Source organism: Myotis brandtii, unplaced genomic scaffold, assembly GCF_000412655.1.
Source record: "Myotis brandtii unplaced genomic scaffold, ASM41265v1 scaffold1373, whole genome shotgun sequence".
Lineage (NCBI taxonomy): Eukaryota > Metazoa > Chordata > Mammalia > Chiroptera > Vespertilionidae > Myotis > Myotis brandtii.
Genome location: NW_005354889.1, coordinates 241,070 through 263,178, shown reverse-complemented (window position 1 = coordinate 263,178; position 22,109 = coordinate 241,070). Strand labels below are relative to the sequence as shown.

Here is a 22,109-nt window from a genome sequence, read left to right as displayed (position 1 = left end):
TTCTGGGCCAGCTTTAGCTCTGAGGCCTCGCTGCTGAAAACATCGATACAATGTTGCGGTCCGGCTGGCTTTCAGTCCAGCTGGTTTCTGGGGTTTTGTTTAGCTTCTATATTTGCAACATAGTTGCTTAGAGTTGCAGCTGAGAGGCCGGCAAGTGAGGCGGGGAACGTTGGAGTCCGTCGTCACTGGAGCAAGCAAGCCTCCCTGTTCGCTTCAGTGCATGGCTGCCGGCCGCCATCTTGGCTGACAGTTAATTTGCATAAGGATATGCTGATTAGCCAATGGGAAGGGTAGCGGTCATACACTAATTACCATGTTTCTCTTTTATTAGTGTAGATTGCCTTTTTATTGTTCATATTTTTATCTTTTTCTTTTTTTTCTTCTTCTTCTTCCTCTTCTTTAAAAATACCCTTCAACATTTCATGTAATACTGGTTTGGTGGTGATGAACTCCTTTAGCTTTTTCTTATCTGTGAAGCTCTTTATCTGATCTTCAATTCTAAATGAGAGCTTTGCTGGATAGAGTAATATTGGTTGTAGGTCCTTGCTATTCATCACTTTGAATATTTCTTGCCACTCCCTTATAGCCTGCTTAGTTTCTGTTGAGAAAACAGCTGACAGTCCTATGGGCACTCCCTTGTAGTTAACTCTTTTTCTCTTGCTGCTTTTAAGATTCTCTCTTGGTCTTTAGCCCTTGGCATTTTAATAAGATGTGTCTTGGGTGGGGCCTCTTTGGGTTCTCTTGTTTGGGATTCTCTGTGCTTACTGGACTTGTAAGTCTATTTCTTTCACCAGGTAGGAGAAGTTTTCTGTAATTATTTCTTCAAATAGGTTTTCAATATCTTGCTTTCTTTCTTCTTCTAGCACCCCCATAATGCAAATATTGGTACACTTGAAATTGTCCCAGAGGCTCCTTATACTATCTTCATATTTTTGGATTCTTTTTTCTTGTTGCTCTTCTGATTGGGTGTTTTTTGCTTCCTCATATTTCAAATCATTGATTTGATTCTCAGGATCCTCTACTCTACTGTTGAATCCCTATATATTATTTCTTATTTCAGCCTGTGTATGCTCAATTTCTGACTGGTTCATTTCCTTTTTTTGTTTGTTTGTTTGCTTTTTGGCATTCTCACTGAGATCCTTGAAAGTCTCACTAAGTTCCTTGAAGATCTCAGAAAACTCTTGACTAACCTTATAACATGGTTTTGAATTCTATATCCAGTAGTTTGCTTCCTTCCATTTTTTTCATTGTTGACATGTTTCTTTGTCTCCGCATTTTGGCTGCTTCCCTGTGTTTGTTTCTATGTATTGGGTAGAGCTGCTATGTCTCCTTGAGTTGATAGAGTGGTCTTGTGTAGTAGGTGTCCTATAGGGCCTAGTGGCTTAGCTTCCCCAGTCACCTGAGCTGGGCACTTTAGGTGCACCCCTTTGTGGGCTTGTGCACAGTCTTGTTGTAGTTGAACCTTGATTGCTGTTGGTGTCATTGGGAGGAATAGACCTCCAGGCCAATTGGCTGTGAGGACCAGCTGTGGCTACAATAGAAGAGCTGCTGTGGAGGAGACACCCCTAAGGAGCAGGACTTGCTTTAGTGGGACTTTGGTGCTCACTGAGTCTGCCCCTTGAGTGTGTCGCTTGTGGATGCATAGAGTTGTAATCTGGTATGGTCTGACACTGACCACTGGGTGTACTGGCTCTTTGGTCTCTAGGGAGGTGCAAAGTCAACCACTGCCTGGGGCCACCTATCTGCAGATTCCCCCTATTTGTATCTGTTTTGGAAGTGTCCAAATGAGGCTCAGCTGTGAAGCAAGGCAGGCTGGTGCTAGTGCTGTGTGTTGGGCTTTTACTGATATATTTGGGGCTCCCTGACCCCATTGAAGCTTGTTTGAGAGATTTTAGCAAAGTCTGAAGCCTAAGCAAAGACAGGCCATTCGTATGCAAAAGCTACTGCACAAAGGTTGGGTGGGGCTGAAAATTGGATGGGGCGGTGGTCTCAGGGAATCACCAGGGTGATGGAGCAAACATATTTGGCTGCCAGTCAGCCATGCAACTGGGGAGGTCCCAACACAGGAACAATGACCCCTGTTAGCACCTCTGACTGGGAGAAAGCCGCCTCTGAGTTCCTGCCCTGATGCCAGACAATCCAGTTCCTTCCCATATGTGTCTGTGTCCCCTAGAGACTTGTCTTGGTGCTGGAGCTCAGAGGAAGTAGGACCTTGTAAATTCAATTCGTGTACAGGCAGTTGCTTTAAGAGGATCAGCTGGGTCTTCAGCAGCCTCCGTGTTACTGGGCCCCAATCCCTGCTGGTTTTTACAGCCCATAGTTATGGGGACTTCTTTTCCCAGCTCTGGGAGCTTGGGCTTGGAGTCTGGTGTGGGGCTGAGACCCCTTGCTCCTTATGGGGAGCCTCCGCAAAGATGATCTCCCACCCGATTAAAAAATCCACACACGTGGGTGTCGGTCCAACCTGATCCGTGCCACCACCCCATCTACCAGTCTCAGGGTGCTTTCTTCTTTACTTCTCTAGTTGTAGAACTTTCATTCAGCCAGCTTTCAGGTGGTTCTGGATAGTGATTGTTCTGTATTTTAGGTGTAATTTTCATGTGGGTGTGGGAAGCAGTGGGTACAGGCACTTACATATGTAAGTGCTGCCATCTTGGTCCCATGAACCAGGATGTCACAGTTCAATTCCCTGTCAGGGCACATGTCCCGGTTGAGGGCTCGATCCCCAGTAGGGGACATGCATGAAGTAGCCGATGGATGAGTCTCTCTCATCATTGATGTCTCTCCCTCTCACTTCCTCTTTCTGAAATCAATAAAAAACATTTTTTAAGTTTTTTTTCTAAGTCTAATGTTAAGGTGAATTATAAATAAATAAATAAATAAATAAATAAATAAATAAATAAATAAATTGAGGCTTAGAATGGAAACTTGAATCAGTGCGCTCAATCTTGGGCCCAGGACAGAACATTGGTTCAGGTAGTGGGGCCTTATGGAGACTACTTGACTCCTGGGAAGGGCCTTGGAATTAGGGGCGGAGCCTGGGTAGAGACCCTCGGTCTGTTGGTGGGGCCTAGGAGAGAAATTTTGGTCTGGAAGCAGAGACCAGGTTAGAACCTTGACTCTGTCAGTGGAACCAAAGTGTTTCTTCGGCCCTGTTAGTCGGACCTGGGCACAGATGGGCAGTTTCACTCAGGCTGGAAGTGGGAATCAGGCCAGGGGCAGAGTCTGGGGACATGACATTGTTCTGCCCCCAGGTCGAGCACCCTTACAAGTCCAAGAAGGCTGTGTGGCACAAGCTCTTGTCCAAGCAGCGCCGGAGGGCGGTCGTTGCCTGTTTCCGCATGACCCCCCTGTACAACCTGCCCACGTAAGACACCTAGGGTGGAGGGGAGCTAAAGGGACCTCGAAGAAAGGGTGGCTGAGAGGGCAGGAGGATGGAGGGCCAATATGATGGGCTCTTTAGGAATGGTTGCTGAGGCAGATTTGTGGGAGGTCAGAGGAAGCAGAGGAGAGAAGGTCCCACTGTCACTTCACACGTTTCCCTTGCAGGCACCGGGCAAGTAATATGTTCCTGGAGAGGTACAAGGCCACATGGATCCTGACTGAAGACCACAGTTTTGAGGACCGCATGATAGATGACCTTTCAGTGAGCTGGGGCCTGCCTGGGAGTGTGGGGGCAGAGCTGGATAGGGCTGGGGCTGAGCCTGCCTGTTGCACATCTCCAGGGGTCACCCTTCACACTGAGAAGTATGAGAAAGGTGCCTCTGGCTTGGGCAGAACCAGGGAAGGGTGCAGGATGTGGGGCATGTGAGAAAAAAATCCAGCCCGTCAGGGCTATGGAGGAGACAGGAGGGGACTCTGGAAGCCCCTTCCCCAACCCCACTCCTTCCCCCAGAAAGCTGGGGAGCAGGAGGAGGAAGAGGAAGAAGTGGAGGAGAAGAAGCCAGACCCCCTGCACCAACTGGTCCTGCACTTTAGCCGCACTGCCTTGACTGAAAAGAGGTGAGGACCCTTCATAGGTCTTGGGAAAAGAACCCACTACCTCCCTGCCCCCAGCAACCTCCCTGTTTCTCAAGAGAGACCTTCTGTGTCCTAGGGGAGCTGATCTCTCAATGTCACTTTACCAGGATAGGCAGGGCCACCATGTACCACTGTGCAGGCAGAGCACTCACAAGGGCATCTTTGAAGGTTTCACATCTCAGGCAATATTGATTTTGACATTTTTAGAAGAAAGCATCTTGCTCAAACAAAATCAGTATACTGTAGGAACAAATCAGTAAATTATAACAAATTTCCAACAGAGGGAAGTGTGGAAGGGGGTTCTTTTTCTAATTAACACAAAGGCTGCATATGGGCTAATGACAGTCTTGGGAATAAATGACCGAAGTAATGGTGCTGCTGCTAACAGGTGACATTTATCAAGTGCTTATGTGTAGGCACCATGCTAAGCACTTGACATCTATATCCTCTCATTTATCTTGACACTGTAAAATAGACACTATTATCAACTCCTTTTTGTGGACAAGGAAATGGCAGCACAGAGATTTATTTTTCTCACATAACATGAAGTCAGGAGGTAGAAAGTCCAGGGCTAGGCAGTGACACAATGACAGTCACAGAGTCATTCAGGCTGACAGGCTTGCTCAGGCTTTCTGTACTGCCATTCTGAGCTTTTGTCTTGTGGTCACAAAATGGATGCTAAACTTCCAGACATGACCACATGCCAGGCAGAAAGAAGGGAAGAGAATTTTTTTCCTCTATGGAAGGCCAAGATCTTTTTATCCAAGGAGAGAAGCCCTCCTTGGTGGGCTTCTGCACAGATCTCATTGGCCAGAATTCTGGCATCAGGCTACCAAAGCAGCAAGGGAGGCTGGGAAGTTTAGTGTCCTGGGAAAGCGATGACTCTGGAGTTAGACTATCCAGGTTTGAACCCTAGTAGAAGCTGTGTGATCTTGGCCAAGAAGGATCTTTGAGCCCCAGTTTCCTCACTGGTAAAATGTGGCTAGTAATACACCTACCTAATAAGATTATTGTGAGAATTTATATATATATATCACTTAGAACAGGGATTAACGTAGGATAAAAAATAGGTCTTGGCCATTGCTAGTAGTAGTGGTGGTAGTAGTAGTAGTAGTAGTAGTAGTAGTATTGAGATGACCCAAGGATATAGTGGCTGGTCATAGTTGTTCAGGGTGGTAAGATGGACCCAGAAACTCCAGGCTTCCATCACACCATTTTAGCAACCCCAGTGGAAAGGGAACAACTCTACCAATAGCTTCAGCAAAATTCCCCAAATGAGTTCCACTGGGCCATCTCTAGCCTCTTACTGTGGCCAAGCAGAAAAAAAGTACTGATTGGCTCAGTCTTCATCACAGGCCCACTCTGGCAATGGCCAATTTACCCTGAGTGAGCCACACAGGCTGAGTATGGGGAGGGCTGGCTTTCCAAAGGAAATCTGGAAGCTGCTATAAGATGGGGGTCCTCTCCATTGGGGCCTGACTATCTCCCCAATTACTTCCTCAGCAAACTGGATGAGGATTACCTGTACATGGCGTATGCTGATATCATGGCAAAGGTGAGGCCCTGCCCCTATCCAGGGCAGGTCCCCTTCTCCTCAGCTGCAATGGCCTGTCCACTGAAAGGGCTGGGGGTGCACTGAGGATCTCCTCTGTTCCCCATCATCCCTAACTTATGCCCCATCCTCAGAGCTGTCACCTGGAGGAGGGAGGGGAGAACGGCGAAGCTGAAGAAGAGGTTGAGGTTTCATTTGAGGTAGGTGGGATCAGGAGGAGCTGGAGGACGGGATGGGGGACCCTGACTTCAGTCATCCTCATTCAGTCAGCATACACTCACAGAGCAGTGCTACGAGCCAGGCCCTGGGCTGGGTGATGTTGGGGACACAGGAGTGACCAAGTCAGTCCATTGGGGAGACAGGTGCATCACAGACAGGAACAGCACAGAGTATTCACGGTGGTGAAGAGGGAAGCTCAGGCAGGGGGGTCAGGGCTGGGAAAGCAGAGCACCCAGGGGTGAGTTCAGGGGCTGTGGTAGCCCACCCACGGTGCTGCCCCGCCAGCGTTGAAGGGTGGCAGGAAGGCTTCTCAGAGGAAGGGATGTCTGAGTAGGGGTGTGCCAGTTGAAGAAAGGAGAAGGGTGTTTCAGGTAAGGAAACAGCATTTGCAAAGGCCACGCGGTGAGAAAGAGCTAGTAAACTTGCGATTAAGCCACCTATTCATCACTAAGGCAGAATTCCTTTTGGCATCTAGTGAAGCCTTTCTCACAATTAGGTTTTTAAATGCAGAAAATGAATTCATAAGAGAGGAAATAAGCATATGGGAGTAGTTATCAAAATATTATGTTAAAAATTTGTGACATACTAATATCTGCCCTTCTTTATTAATCTATCAAATAAGATCTAACAGTGGGTCCAAAAGCTACTGTAAGTGATAAGTAGTGATGAATAAAACAATATTTTGAGATGTCTACAAAAATGTGATATGGAAACATCTGTGATTCTTTTTGTTGTTGTTATAATCCTCACCTGAGGATATTTTCCATTGATTTTTTAGAGAGAGTGAAAGGGAGGGGGAGACACAGAGAGAAATATCAATGTGAGAGAGACACATTGATTGGTTGCCGCCTGTACTCGCCCTGACAGGGGGGCCAGGGATCAAGCCTACAACTGAGGTACATGCCCTTGACCAGAGTTGAACCCGTGACTGCAGACCGATGCTCTAGCCACTGTGCCAAACTGGCTAGGGCTCGTCTGTGATTCTTATGCTATGTTTTATGGCCTCATCCATAATGGGAAGAAGTGCTACATTTCAGTTAGAGGGTAGTAAACATATAGCTTTTTTCCTCATTCGAGTTCACAGACTTCCCAGATTTTATCCATTGACCCCTTGAAGGTCTGTGGGCCCAGGTTAAGATTGCACCATGCCCAGGCCTGCACTAGGTGCCAGGAACAAATCTAAGATTTCATTCCCAAGAGATAGAGGAGGTTTATGAGTTGAAGGAATGAGCCAGTGACTGGAGCAGGGAGCACAGGGGTGAGGGACAGGGCTGTGGGGGTGGGGGGAGGAGGGAAAGGCTAGGCTGGTGAGCCTGGACTCACTTGGCACCATGGGCCTGGCTCTGCCCCAGGAGAAAGAGATGGAGAAGCAGAGGCTCCTGTACCAGCAGGCACGGCTGCACAACCGAGGGGCGGCGGAGATGGTGCTGCAGATGATCAGTGCCTGCAAAGGTGCCCTCCACAAGCATCCGGCTCCTCCTGAGCACACTCATCCTGTTTTCACTCTCCCCAGCCCACATTTCCTGTGGACCCGGCGGCACACTCTCCCACCCCTGCATGCCTGTGGTTTGCACACACACACCAGCCCTTGCATGTTTCACTTGCCTTGTGATTTCTTGCTCATCTTCCGTCACTGTCACACTTCCACCCTCCTCCAACCCTTTCTCTCACATCCCCTGCATTGGCTGTTTTCTGGTGGATGGAGAACCCCGCTCCCAAACTAAGTGGACCATCTTTTGTCCCCTGCTCCCCCCCTCACCTCCCAGGAGAGACGGGAGCCATGGTGTCCTCCACCCTGAAGCTGGGCATCTCCATCCTAAATGGGGGCAATGCTGATGTGCAGCAGGTAGCAGGAGAAGGGACTTGGGAGGAGGGCTAAGAAGGGTAGTAGGTTCCTGTGTGACTACCAGTTCGCCCTGTCCTGCCGCCCCCTCTGCAGAAAATGCTGGATTATCTGAAGGACAAGAAGGAAGTTGGCTTCTTCCAGAGTATCCAGGCGCTGATGCAGACATGCAGGTAGGCTCTAGTGTCTATCTTTTAGTGAAACTGTTTGGTGCCACTGTGCCCCTACTCCTGCTACCACTTCTAGTTCTAGTTCCACTCTCTTGGTTCCAGGAACAGAGACCCATTCAGACTAGCTCAAACGTTAGGGAGTTTATTATAAGAATTCATGTGCAACAATAAGGAAGGCAAAATGCCACCCCATGGATGCAGGCCGGTGGAACTGGAAGGCTGTTGAGAATTCAAGGGGCGCCCTTGGGCGCAGCAGGGAATCTGGGCTCTCTCTAATGACCCCTATTAATGTGACTCTGTGACTGTCTGCCTTTGTTCTCCTCTTGATGTTGACCCTCTGAAGCTTTTGCTGATTGATGGTTTCTGTACCCTCCTGATTTCAACTGGGACACATTTCGTCCTTACCCCATATTACTTCACAGCTTCTGCCAAATCTCAGTTTCTACTTCCTCTTGATCTCTGCTCATTTGTGGTTTCCCATGGCTCTTCACCCACCACTGTGTGTGTGGGGGTGGGGGTGGGGCGCTGCGGGGCTCTGGAAGAGGACCGAAGCACATCTTCCCATTTTTCCTTTCTTCCCCTCAGCGTCCTGGATCTCAATGCGTTCGAGAGACAGAACAAGGCAGAAGGGCTGGGCATGGTGAACGAGGACGGAACTGGTGAGGCCCTCTCTTGGGCTCCCTCTCCATGGAATTTCTTTTTCCTTCAGGATCTGCCCCCTCACCCAACACTGCCCAGGGCTCCCTTCCTCCAAGACACTCCCTCTCCAAGAGCACCCCCAGGTCTCCCCTCCCCTGCCCATGCAGTGGTGCCCAGTCCTGCCCCCGATTCCCCCCAGGGTCTCCCTCCCCATGATCTCCACCCCTGGGTGCCCTTGTGTCCTGTGTTCTCTCACCCATCACCACATGGACCTGCCTTCCACAAGCCCCAAGTCTCCTGCCCTGGTTGCTGTTCTCTCATTAATGTCCCTAATCCGGGTTAATCAAGTCTCCTCTTTGCCGTGTTGTGACGTGTTTAACCTTTCTGCCCTGATCCTTGCCTCCTGCCTCTCCACCTCTACCTGTCCATCTCTCTTTCTCTTCCCTCTCCTTTCTGTCCCAATGCCTTTACCGTCATTCCTACTCTCTTCCTGGCTTCCTTCTGTATCCTTATCGCTCTTTCTGTGTGGGTTGTTTCTTTTTCCATGTCTGTGTCTTCGTCCCTGACCTTGTGTCACTGTGTGTTTTTCTGTCTCTATCTCCTTCTGTCTCTTTTTTTCCTCTTTTTTCCTGCTTCCTCCTCCCATCCTGTTGGCTGCCCCAGTCATCAACCGCCAGAACGGTAATTTCCCCAGCCCATTCCCCTTGCTGTGCTACTCTGCCACCCCTCCCTTCTTACCCCCATCACCCCCTTCACCTGGGGGCTGAGGATCTGGGACATCCAGGGAGGGAGAATTCTTTCTTGGGTCACTGTACCTGGGGAAAGTATTGAGAACAGGGTTCAGAGACCAAGATTCAAGTCCCACATTAGCCACTCACCTACTTTCCATTGGCCTCAGTTTCCCCATCTGTAAAGTAGCTAGAGAAGATGGCAAATGTCCCTTTCCAGATGGATGTTCTCAGACTTCCGGACCCAGATTCACAGCCCCAGGGTGGGGTGATCCCCATTCCCACCCACCCTGCTCTCTGCACCATGACCCCACCCCACATTGGTGGGGCCTGCAGTTCCCATCCACCAACCAGATTGGTTGCTCCTAGCTTCCATTCTGATTGGTGTGTGTGCAACCTCTGTGCCTGCTCTGATTGGCCCTGGCCTCCCCTCTTTTTCCTCCCCTACAGCCCTTCTTGATGGGCTTATTTCAGATGCCTGTTCTGATTGGCCCATGTACACACACACACACACACACACACACACACACACACACCCTGCTTCTCTGGATTGGCTTGCTTTCAAGGCATCTGAGCCTGTTTCAGTCCTATCCCTTTCTGCTCCGAGCCTTTGTGTGAAAATGATCCCAATCCCCATAATCCATTAACCCTTTGGCCCTGGAGGAGTGCTGAGGGAGGTGCCAGTTGCTTGAACCTTTACTGGATCAAGCAGACACCCCCGGATGTCACATAGTGATGACATCAGAGAGACACTGATGTTGTAGAAAGACGCTCAAGGCCCCAGCTTCATGACTCAGGGCCCATCAGGTCTACATCAGCTGTCAGATTCTGAAATCAGGACTCCTGGTGTCATGGGTGTCCATGGCCCTCACAGTGTCTTTGAAGTGATGGCTGCTCCTCCCCACCCCACCCCCCTATGCTTTGCGCATGTGTGTGCAGTGTGCATGGGCCGTGTGCAGGTGTACCATGTTCTGGCGCACCTCACCCCTTCTGGGCCCTGCCCCTTTCTCCACCCAGGAGAGAAGGTCATGGCAGATGATGAATTCACCCAAGACCTATTTCGATTCCTGCAATTGCTCTGTGAGGGGCATAATAATGGTGAGAAGGAGGGGTGGGTGGAGTGGAGAGGAAGTGAGGTTTGGGGACAGTCTGGAAGAGTTGCCTGAGTTAATCTTCAGTTCCCTCCTCCCTTATCAGTGATGGTCTCACTACCTATCCTTGATCCCATTGTCCATCATTTACTCCCAGCCAGGGTCAAACTCAATCCACCCACCTACCTAAATCTCTCTTGAATTTCTGGAATCTAGGCAGAAATTCACTTCCTGGCCAGTCCAAGTCCCCAAAAGCAATCTACCAGAAACCAATTTGGCCAAAAATCAATTTGCCCAAATGAGCAATTAGCTGCTTGCCATTTTTCCACAGTCGTTTCAAAGTTGAGTAAATGTTATGGATTTCCATACTTGGGTTCTGTAAAAGGGGAAGAATCACATGGCATTTTTCAATGAATCTATTACAATTGCTTATTAATTTTTCTTATAAAAATGCTTTGCCAGAAGGAATAACTACAGATTCTTTCCTAACTTAAGAGAGAGTTTTCACATTTGTCCTGGTTCAAGGGTGACCAGCAAGTTAAACACATAGTCAGGGAGAAAATAAAACCCCTTGTGGCACACATAGCTTATAACATCAAAGGGCAGCCCAAACTCTGTTCAACAAACATTCCACCCAAAGTCATTTTAGTCTCAAGGTTGTGGTTGTAATGCTTAGCAGGTGATTATGAAGCCACAGACTGCCCAGAAATTAGCCTTCATGACAAGAATGGGAGTAATTATAAGTCTAACTTCCATAGAACCTGCACCCTACTTGGCTAGTGCTCTCTAAGGTAACTGATTTGTAAATATCTCTAATCTTCACTCTTTTCAACAAAGGATAAAGCATGATCTATTGCTTTACATTCTCTAAAGCTCTTAGGGCTACAACTATTCTTCAATGTTTATTAAATACTCTTCTGCCACACAACTAGGATTTCCTTTCTTTAAATTCAACTAAAGTGGAATCAGTCTTTGGTGTTAAAAATGAATTTTATTCCCTGGGTCTATCACTTTTTGGAAGTGAAAACATTCTTACTGGTGGGATTTCTCTCTCCCAGTAAATTTGTGATCCAGTCCTCTGCCTAAATTCTTGGATTCATAAACCAGCCCATTCAAATAAGTATTTGAAATCTCAGATGCGTTGCATGTCTTGAGTATTCAGTACAATTCAAAGAAGATAAAAGGTTTGTCTCTTATTTGCTCATGTCTATGACAGCGTTCTCAGAGTTCTTTATGAGTGTGGAGTGCTGTATATCTAACCATTTATGCATATGGTCCGATGTAAATGAACACAAAGGAGTTAGCAAACAGGGTTGATGAGAAACCTGCTTATAAAATCTTGAATATTTTAGTATACTTTATAATGTGAAAGCAGGCAAAAGGGACATTTCACCTGATACAGTGATTGTGAAGTGATTATAGGAAAGTCAGGGGGGAAGTAAGACTTTGGGGGGAAAAATACCTTTCAAGGGCTGTTAAAGCCATCCTGTGCAACATGACATTGCTATTAACATTGAAAGGACTTCACTGAACCCCATGTTTGGTCATTTGGCAAATAGGTGGTTCTCAAACTTAAGCGTGCCTGAGAATCAGCTGGAGGCCTTGTTAAATACAGGTTTCTGGGCCTCACCCAGGATTTCTGATTTAGTAGTTCTGGGGTGGAGCCCAGGAATGTGAATATCTAACAGGGTCCCAGGAGGTGCTGATGCTACTGGCCCAGGGTCACACTTTGAGAATCACCACTCCCAAGGGCAGCTCTTAGCCTCAGCACTTTCTTTAAGGCCTTTTAAGAACAGCTTAACATTCATCGAGCACTTATGTACCAGTGCTATCCAACTCCTTTATGTATGCTCAAGTATTAAAACTATTCAATAGCTCAGGTAGACTAATAAATGTGACCACCGTGTTACCGATGGGAAACGGGCAAGTCTGTACCACACAGAGAGGCTCAGTAACTTGTCTGAGGTCACACAGCTGGGAATTCATACAACCAACTCCTACTTATCTTCAGGTCTCAGCTCAGAGGTCCCCTCCTCCAGCCTTCTTTGATTACCCAGGCTGGGCCAGGCATCTCCTCTGGGCTCCTATTGTCCCTCTGGGTTTCCCCATCACAACCATGATCATTCTGCCCAGTATTCCCCACCACCACTCCTGCCACCAATGAACAGTGTATTATTATTATTAATAATAATATTATTATTACCACACACTGAAGTAGAGAATGGTCTAGTAAACCCCCAAGTACCCATCACTCAGCTTTAATAGTTACTATCAACATAGTTTCTGCCCTAGAACAAGGTTTTTAAATAGTGGGAACCAACTCACCAGAGGTTGTGAATCAGTTTATCATAGAGGTTCTCATCCTAATTGCACATTGGTATGCCTGGGGAGCCTTAAAAAATACTAGAGCCCAGGTTTCACCCCCCGCCCCCCATTCTCAGTTAATTGGTCTAGGGTGGGGCCTGAGCATTTGGATTTTTAAAAATGCCTTCGGGTGACTCTAATGTGCAGCCAAGGTTGAGAGGTTGAAAACGACAGATTTAGTGGGTTGAGATCAGAATTCCTTATAGTTATCGAGACAAAGTATCAGAATGCACAGCACATAGTAAGAGTATGTGAAACTTCTGTTTCAGGTAGATGTGACTATAATTTCAGATTAAACACATGTTCTGAGTCTCAGTGGAAAATGTATTTCCTACCATAGATTACAGTTAGAAAATACTGAAAATTACTACATGAGAATCTAAACTTCACAAGGGCAGGGCCTTTGTTTTCTTTTACTGCTATATCCCTAGGGCCTAGAACAGTGCCTGGCACATAATAAAGGCCTGTAAATTTGTAGTATCGAAGAATAAGTGGTCAATCTTCATCTCCCACTAGCAGATAGTATACTAGTGGCCCGGTGCACGGATTTGTGCACATTAAAAGGAAATTAATTAGAAGAAATATTTTAATATCATTATTCGCCCTTTCTCTATAATAGAAGTATCAACCAAATTCACTTTGGTGTTAAAAATGAATTTTATTCCCTGGGTCTATCACTTTTTGGAAGTGAAAACATTCTTACTGGTGGGATTTCTCTCTCCCAGTAAATTTGTGATCCAGTCCTCTGCCTAAATTCTTGGATTCATAAACCAGCCCATTCAAATAAGTATTTGAAATCTCAGATGCGTTGCATGTCTTGAGTATTCAGTACAATTCAAAGAAGATAAAAGGTTTGTCTCTTATTTGCTCATGTCTATGACAGCGTTCTCAGAGTTCTTTATGAGTGTGGAGTGCTGTATATCTAACCATTTATGCATATGGTCCGATGTAAATGAACACAAAGGAGTTAGCAAACAGGGTTGATGAGAAACCTGCTTATAAAATCTTGAATATTTTAGTATACTTTATAATGTGAAAGCAGGCAAAAGGGACATTTCACCTGATACAGTGATTGTGAAGTGATTATAGGAAAGTCAGGGGGGAAGTAAGACTTTGGGGGGAAAAATACCTTTCAAGGGCTGTTAAAGCCATCCTGTGCAACATGACATTGCTATTAACATTGAAAGGACTTCACTGAACCCCATGTTTGGTCATTTGGCAAATAGGTGGTTCTCAAACTTAAGCGTGCCTGAGAATCAGCTGGAGGCCTTGTTAAATACAGGTTTCTGGGCCTCACCCAGGATTTCTGATTTAGTAGTTCTGGGGTGGAGCCCAGGAATGTGAATATCTAACAGGGTCCCAGGAGGTGCTGATGCTACTGGCCCAGGGTCACACTTTGAGAATCACCACTCCCAAGGGCAGCTCTTAGCCTCAGCACTTTCTTTAAGGCCTTTTAAGAACAGCTTAACATTCATCGAGCACTTATGTACCAGTGCTATCCAACTCCTTTATGTATGCTCAAGTATTAAAACTATTCAATAGCTCAGGTAGACTAATAAATGTGACCACCGTGTTACCGATGGGAAACGGGCAAGTCTGTACCACACGGAGAGGCTCAGTAACTTGTCTGAGGTCACACAGCTGGGAATTCGTACAACCAACTCCTACTTATCTTCAGGTCTCAGCTCAGAGGTCCCCTCCTCCAGCCTTCTTTGATTACCCAGGCTGGGCCAGGCATCTCCTCTGGGCTCCTATTGTCCCTCTGGGTTTCCCCATCACAACCATGATCATTCTGCCCAGTATTCCCCACCACCACTCCTGCCACCAACGAACAGTGTATTATTATTATTAATAATATTATTATTATTACCACACACTGAAGTAGAGAATGGTCTAGTAAACCCCCAAGTACCCATCACTCAGCTTTAATAGTTACTATCAACATAGTTTCTGCCCTAGAACAAGGTTTTTAAATAGTGGGAACCAACTCACCAGAGGTTGTGAATCAGTTTATCATAGAGGTTCTCATCCTAATTGCACATTGGTATGCCTGGGGAGCCTTAAAAAATACTAGAGCCCAGGTTTCACCCCCCGCCCCCCATTCTCAGTTAATTGGTCTAGGGTGGGGCCTGAGCATTTGGATTTTTAAAAATGCCTTCGGGTGACTCTAATGTGCAGCCAAGGTTGAGAGGTTGAAAACGACAGATTTAGTGGGTTGAGATCAGAATTCCTTATAGTTATCGAGACAAAGTATCAGAATGCACAGCACATAGTAAGAGTATGTGAAACTTCTGTTTCAGGTAGATGTGACTATAATTTCAGATTAAACACATGTTCTGAGTCTCAGTGGAAAATGTATTTCCTACCATAGATTACAGTTAGAAAATACTGAAAATTACTACATGAGAATCTAAACTTCACAAGGGCAGGGCCTTTGTTTTCTTTTACTGCTATATCCCTAGGGCCTAGAACAGTGCCTGGCACATAATAAAGGCCTGTAAATTTGTAGTATCGAAGAATAAGTGGTCAATCTTCATCTCCCACTAGCAGATAGTATACTAGTGGCCCGGTGCACGGATTTGTGCACATTAAAAGGAAATTAATTAGAAGAAATATTTTAATATTGTTATTCGCCCTTTCTCTATAATAGAAGTAACAACCAAATTCACCATCGACAATGACAGATCGAAACACACTTGTGTGACTGGCACCAGTGAGAGCTTTATATGCATCGCGCATGCACAAGACAATGTTTATTTTTAAATTACCAGTGCGCATCATATGTACTGGCCGGCCGGCTGGTCAGTCAGACGTATGTACGGTTGATCACTTAGCCTTTTATATATATAGATGCTCAATAAGTATATATTGAGTTAATGAACAAAGAAATTACAGATGCTTATTTCCTCTGGCTTTTGTAGGTGCTCAATAAATATTTGTTGCATAAATAAATACATAATAACCAATGTTCCATCTCTCCCAGCACATTGTAGACATTTAAAAACCATTTTGGAAACAAATGGAGGACTAAATCTCCACTTACCCTGCTACACTGTAGATGCTCCAGAACCGTATTTTGGAAAGTAATCAGTGAATAAATGACCCTCTACCACATCTTGCATGTTGTAGGCCTTCAACAAGTATTTGTTACATAAATGAATAGGTTATCCTCCATCTTCCTCTGCCACACAGTAGGTACTTGATAAATTTATTAGTGGTTATATGCCTCAACATACAATAGGCACTCTATTTAAACACTTATGCATTAATTAATTAATGACTCACTGTCCACTTCCCTGAGCACATGGTAGATTCTCAACGAATGAATGACTTTTAATTTTCTTAGATTTCCAAAACTACCTACGGACGCAGACAGGGAACACGACCACTATTAACATCATCATCTGCACGGTGGACTACCTCCTGCGGCTGCAGGTGAGGATGTGAGGGTATCCAGGCGTGACCTGGGTCGGGGACTGGGGGGCCATCGTCGGCCCAGCATCCGCTCACCCTCTGTCGGCCCCCCCAGGAGTCCATCAGCGATTTCTACTGGTACTACTCTGGCAAGGATGTCATTGAGGAGCAGGGCAAGAGGAACTTTTCCAAGGCCATGTCGGTGGCTAAACAGGTGTTCAACAGCCTCACTGAGTACATCCAGGTAGGGCCGCCGGCTGGGACAGGGCGGGGAAGTCGGCACCCGCGCCGCGCCGGGCCTCACGCAGTCCTCTCCCTGCAGGGCCCCTGCACCGGGAACCAGCAGAGCCTGGCGCACAGCCGCCTCTGGGACGCCGTGGTGGGATTCCTGCACGTGTTTGCCCACATGATGATGAAGCTAGCTCAGGTTCGCCCCTCAGTTTTTCCTCAACTGCTTCAGGGCGCCCCAACTGGCCCGTTTCCAAGTCCCCCCCCCACCCCACCCCTTTCTCACCCCCGTGCTCCCGGCATGTTCCAGGCTGGTTCCCTCCCAGAGGCTAAATCCATCTTCCTCCTGGATTAGCTCTCTGCCTGACCCCGCCTCTGCCTTTGCCACCACCAATCGGTTGGTTTCCTATCCATACTTCTTTGGTCTGACGTTTGGTCCCGCCCCCCCCTGGCCGGAGCTCCTCTATGATTGGTTGGTGTTCTTTTCTCTCTGATGAGGTCATTTCAAACAGCCCCAGGAATAGGGTATCCGCAGGCTTCTAGATGAGGGCCTGGGGCTGGAGGAGTGTTTTGCTTCTTTAGTCGGCCTGCGGCGTATGACGCCCATCGTGGGCGTCCTGGATGTAATGTCCATCTCCCATCTCCAGAATCTTCGTGCTCCCCTTTTCCCAGCTCTCCCTCCACTTTGCGGCCTTGTCAGTGTCTCCTGAACGCCATATGCATTTGCTCTGCTTCTGTCTGGTAAACAGATTCATAGCAGCCATAAGTAAACACTACACCTGGGCTCACCTTCTGAAGGGGCGCCACCCACATCCTAGACCTGACATACCTCAGTGTGTGGTACAATAGTTTTCCAGCAGATGGCAGTAAAGTATTCTGTATATTATAATTTCCCAGCAGGAAGAGTCTTGAGGAAGGGAAGCCTTTTTCTAATTTACTCAAAGGTGCCACAGGTGCTGGCATAAACCCTGTCTGGTGTCATTCGGCTTTTTGAAAGGAGTTAAATTTTGAAATGCAATTGCTCAGTGCCGGTGCAGTTGAAGTCGAATGTTGGTGTAATCTTAAAATTGTAGAGACTGTTGGTATCATAGTGTAGAGTTTTAGACCCTGCAGAATTAATTCATAGGGTCAGGCTGCAAAGGCCAGACACCCAATGCAAAGTAGTGGCTTACAGGGGAAAAATAATGTATCAGTTCCCATCACAGTTCCAAGGCCTAAAGTGATGTCAGCAGAAATGTCTCTCTTGTCTGGCTTCATTCTCAAGCAGGCTCTCCCCAGGGACTGGGAAAAATGGTGCCCTAGGCTTCTGCGCATCCCACTAACCCTCCAGAGGGAAGAGAGCCCCTTTTTCATGGGAGCCCTGGAGAAGACCTGCAATTTTCTCTGATTGGATTATTGGGTCGCATGCCCATCCTGAACCAATCAGCAGGGTCAGAGAAAGAAGGCTTTGATTGGCCAGACCTGGTCATATGCTCAACCCTAGAACCAAGAAGATGGAGTTAGCCTCACATGCTCTGAGAGTGGAATTAAGAGAAATGAGGCCTGGATTCTGGGCAGGCACACACCACAGATACCCACCCATCTCAGGATCTCGAGATCCTGGAATTGTTAGAATCTCAGAGTCAGAATACAGAGTTTTGGAACTGTGGAAATGTGTCAGGGTTAGAATAGGCAACTTTAGAACTAACATTGTGGTAGAAGAAGCCTTATGTCCCATTCCTCTGCTATCCTCCCCATCCTCCATTTTATTAGGTAGAGCCATATGAAATTACCACTTTGTGGGTCAAAATGGTCAAATATTGGCAGTTTTATGTAGCTCAACCTATACAAATATGGACCATGAGGCAGAACTTTGACCATGTTGGAAGCTTTTCTGGGCTTTACATAAGGCACTGTAACAGGGGAGGCAGTACGTCCTTACATTGTTCCCAAATAGCTTACCAGAAAGCACATGGCTGTATCTTCCAGCTTTCTTCCTGAACCCAGAGTCCCACTTTTTCCATCACACATTCATTCACTAACCATGTGCCTTGCACCCATCATAGCCAGAGGCAGTGCCGAGCTCCCATCCCTTCAGATACTCCCATCCCTTCTTTGTGTCTCTGACCCAGTACGTGCCCCTGCCTGTCTCTGTCTGTCTCAACCCCAAGTGTCTGCTCTCCAAGCCCCATACTCCTCCCAGTCCTTGTGTGCCAGCCCTTGCACCTACATATCACCTGTTGGGCCTGTTTCCCCCCAAATGTCAATCCCATCCCCACACTTTTGTCTCTCTACCCTTTCCCCTGCTTCCGAGGAACATGTCTGGACTCGGGTCCCCTCGGAGGTAAGAGGGGAGGAAAAAGATGTCTTAGGCCCTGCTGGGTGGTGAGGAGGCACAGAAGCAGCTAGAGATGGGGGAGGTGTCTCTTCAGAGACCCGTCCTCATATGGTTGTGGTGTGGGGTCTCTAGGACTCGAGCCAAATCGAGCTGCTGAAGGAGCTGCTGGACCTGCAGAAGGACATGGTGGTGATGCTGCTGTCACTGCTGGAAGGTACACACTCGGGGCAGGGAAGGCAGCTACAAAACTGCAGACAAGCCTGAGCTTGGCCTTCTGAGACCCAGGAGACCCTAACCTTCAACCTCATCTGATATTGTCAGTATCAATGGGTTGATTAAGGAGTCACATTAACGAGCTCAGCAGACATTTGTTGAGAACTTATCATGTGCCAGGTCCTGACTGTACATACATTAGTTCATTGAATCTCCAGAAAAATCTTCATAAAGTAGGTGGCCTGGACACTTTGCAAAAATGTATGTACCTAATATTTATTTAGTTTCTAAATGTCTCAGTTATGTTTTGCAGCCTAACAAGCATCCTACAACTTAGTAGACTTAAAAACAACCATAATTGCCTAGCCAGAGGGGCACAGTTGTTTATCATCCTGTGCACGATTCTCAGTCAGGGCACATATCGGGGTTGCAGTTTCGGTCCCCATTTGGGCGCGTACAGAAGGCAACCAATGGATATTTCTCTATATATCAATGTTTCTCTCTCTCCCTCTCTCTAAGCATATCCTCCAGTGAAGATAAAAAATAATGATAATAAAATAAAAAATAAAAGAACACCTATAATTTATTATTGATTAATAAAACAATTTAACTAGTAGACAGGCTGTTTTCTATAGAGGTCATAAAGAGTGTCCTCATTCATTTATATGGCTGCACAGTACTGCACTGTGTGAGTTACAGTGATTTGTTTAACCACACTCCTATTGATAGATATTCAAGTTTTTAAAAATATTTCACTACAATGTTGTAATGATTAATCCTCTTACAGAGTTTCAGGTTTTTTGGTAACTAAGCAGTAACTTTAAAAATCAGGTTTCCTTTAAACATCATATTTCCAGCTTTTCTTGAAAAATTGAAAGATCTGGTGACCCTGGGTTCACAGTCTCACATGGAAAAAACTAGCTGGACTGAATTAAAAGCTGAATTCTGTCAGTTAAATCTTCCGCTTTTGGTCACTGTGCTATGATTATATATGTCTTTTAGGACATATCCACTGAAATGTTTAGTGGGGAAAGGCCTCGTGCCTGCAACTTACTCTCAAATGGTTCAGGGGGAAAAGAGAGGGGGAAGAGTATGAAGCAAAAAAGCAAATGTGGTAAAATGTAAACAATTGTTGAATCTGGAATATATGAGGGTTCCCTTGCATTACTGCACCTTTTATGTAAATGTGAAATTTATTAAAATTGAAAGGTACATAAAGGAGCTGGAGCCAGTTTGCTTTAGAAGGCAGTGTGAGATCCCAGTTCACCGCAGTCTCCACCCCTCCCTGCTCCCTTACCTTTGGCCTGCCTTGCTCATCTGTGGACCTGCTTTTCCTCTGTGGGCTAGTGGAAGGCTTCACTGTGTGAACTCTGAAGTCATGCATTTCTGGGTTCAAACCCTCCTCACCCCTTTACTGGCTGTGTAATCCTGAGAGTGTGACTTTCTCTGAGTCTCAGTTTCCTCACCTGTAAAAACGGATAGTAGCATACCTCCCTTACAAGGATGCAGTCATGCCAGCACAGCAGTTGGCACAGCATCTGTCACCTGCATTAGCTTTTGCCATCGTTACTTTATGACTCCTTCAGCTATCCGGGAGGTGGACAAAGACAGGATCCGCTAGGTTGGCACATGATGCTGACTGAGATCAGGAAGTGACCCATGCCCTTGAAGGGGAGGCTTGGGTGCTGGCCGGGGAAGCTCCCACCAGCCCAGTGGATCCTGGGGAGCTACGGGGAGCTCTTGAGCTGGAGAGGGAAGCAAGCCATGGGACTCCAGAAAGGAGGCTCTGCTGGGCCACACTGACCTGGGGCTGTCTACAGGGAACGTGGTGAACGGCATGATTGCCCGGCAGATGGTGGACATGCTGGTGGAATCCTCATCCAACGTGGAGATGATCCTCAAGTTCTTCGACATGTTCCTGAAACTCAAGGACATCGTGGGCTCAGAAGCCTTCCAGGACTATGTCACTGATCCTCGTGGCCTCATTTCCAAGAAGGACTTCCAGAAGGTGAGTGCTGGAGCGTGGCTGGGTGGGGGTGCCAAGTGCCAGTCATATCCTTCCTGGCTGCCTGCCTTGGGCAAGAGACTTCTCTGCAAGCCTCAGTTTCCTTATTTGTGAAATGAGATACAACCGCCCTTGGGATTGTTTTCAAGGTGAAATATAGTAACACAAATGAGAACCATTATTTTATTATCATTATTAATAGTTATAATATTATTATTATAGAGATCATCTATTTAGCTGATAAACATCTACTGAGTTTCTCCTCTGTACCATGGAGACAGCATGGAGACAGACCCAGTGCTGCCTTCGTGAAGCTTATAGTCTTACTAGAGGTCCAGTGCACAAAATTCATGCACGGGAGGGGGGTGTCCCTCAGCCCGGCCTGCACACTTTCTAATCTGGGATCCCTCAGGGGATGTCTGACTGCTGGTTTAGGCCTGATCCCGCAGGGCCTAAACTGGCAGTCAGACATCCCTCTTACAATCCGGGATCGCTGGCTCCTAACTGCTCACCTGCCTGCCAGCCTGATCCCTCTAACTGCTCTCCCCTGCCGGCCTGATGGCCCCTAACTGCCTTTGCCTTGGCCCTACCACCATGGCTTTGTCCGGAAGGACGTCCGGTCTAATTAGCATATTACCCTTTTATTACTATAGATGACATAGGCAGTCACCAGTGACCATGGCAAGTCTAAATAGAGAGGCTGTTAGGAGGGAAATGCAGAAATCAGCTTCATCCAGGAGCCCACTCATTTCCTTCTGGTCAACTCCATCCCAGCTATATCCTCTCTCTCTCCCTATGTAAACCCAGCTAAGTCACTTGTCCACTCTGAGCCTCAGTTTCCTCCTCTGTGAAATGGGGCTGAGATAATAACATTCACTATCTGACAGGACTGCTGGGAGGGTGGACAGTGCCTGGAACACAGGAGTACTCAAAAGGTGTTAGCTACTGTGTTTACAGGCATATGTTGGAGATATTGCCAGTTTGGTTATAGACCACAGCAATAAATTTAATATCACAATAAAGCGAGTCACAACGTTTTTAGTTTGCCAGTGCATAGAAAAGTTATGTTTACACTGTACTGTAGTTGGTCAAGTGTACAATAGCATTATGTCTAAAAAACAATATACCTACCTTATTTTAAAAATACTTTGTTGCTAAAACATTGCTAACTATCATCTGAGCCTTTAGCAAGTCATAATCTTTCTTTTTTAAAATTGATTTTAGAGAGAGGAAGGGAGAGGAAGAGAGAGATAGAAACATCAATTATAAGAGAATCATCAATCAGCTGCCTCCTACATGCCCCCCC

The 22,109-nt window shown here is 46.7% G+C and overlaps 1 protein-coding gene across 1 annotated transcript in view; it reads left to right on the top strand.

The window, feature by feature from the left end:
• RYR1 (ryanodine receptor 1 (skeletal)) overlaps window positions 1-22,109 on the top strand; it is a 132,748-nt gene that overhangs the window by 73,468 nt on the left and 37,171 nt on the right. The window contains 16 exon segments of the mRNA XM_014535087.1: window positions 3,255-3,367; window positions 3,550-3,646; window positions 3,896-4,002; window positions 5,524-5,575; window positions 5,707-5,772; window positions 7,144-7,243; window positions 7,558-7,637; window positions 7,731-7,807; window positions 8,390-8,463; window positions 9,107-9,124; window positions 10,189-10,269; window positions 15,973-16,061; window positions 16,156-16,284; window positions 16,363-16,467; window positions 18,718-18,799; window positions 20,619-20,806. Coding sequence (XP_014390573.1) covers window positions 3,255-3,367; window positions 3,550-3,646; window positions 3,896-4,002; window positions 5,524-5,575; window positions 5,707-5,772; window positions 7,144-7,243; window positions 7,558-7,637; window positions 7,731-7,807; window positions 8,390-8,463; window positions 9,107-9,124; window positions 10,189-10,269; window positions 15,973-16,061; window positions 16,156-16,284; window positions 16,363-16,467; window positions 18,718-18,799; window positions 20,619-20,806 — 1,458 coding nt within the window.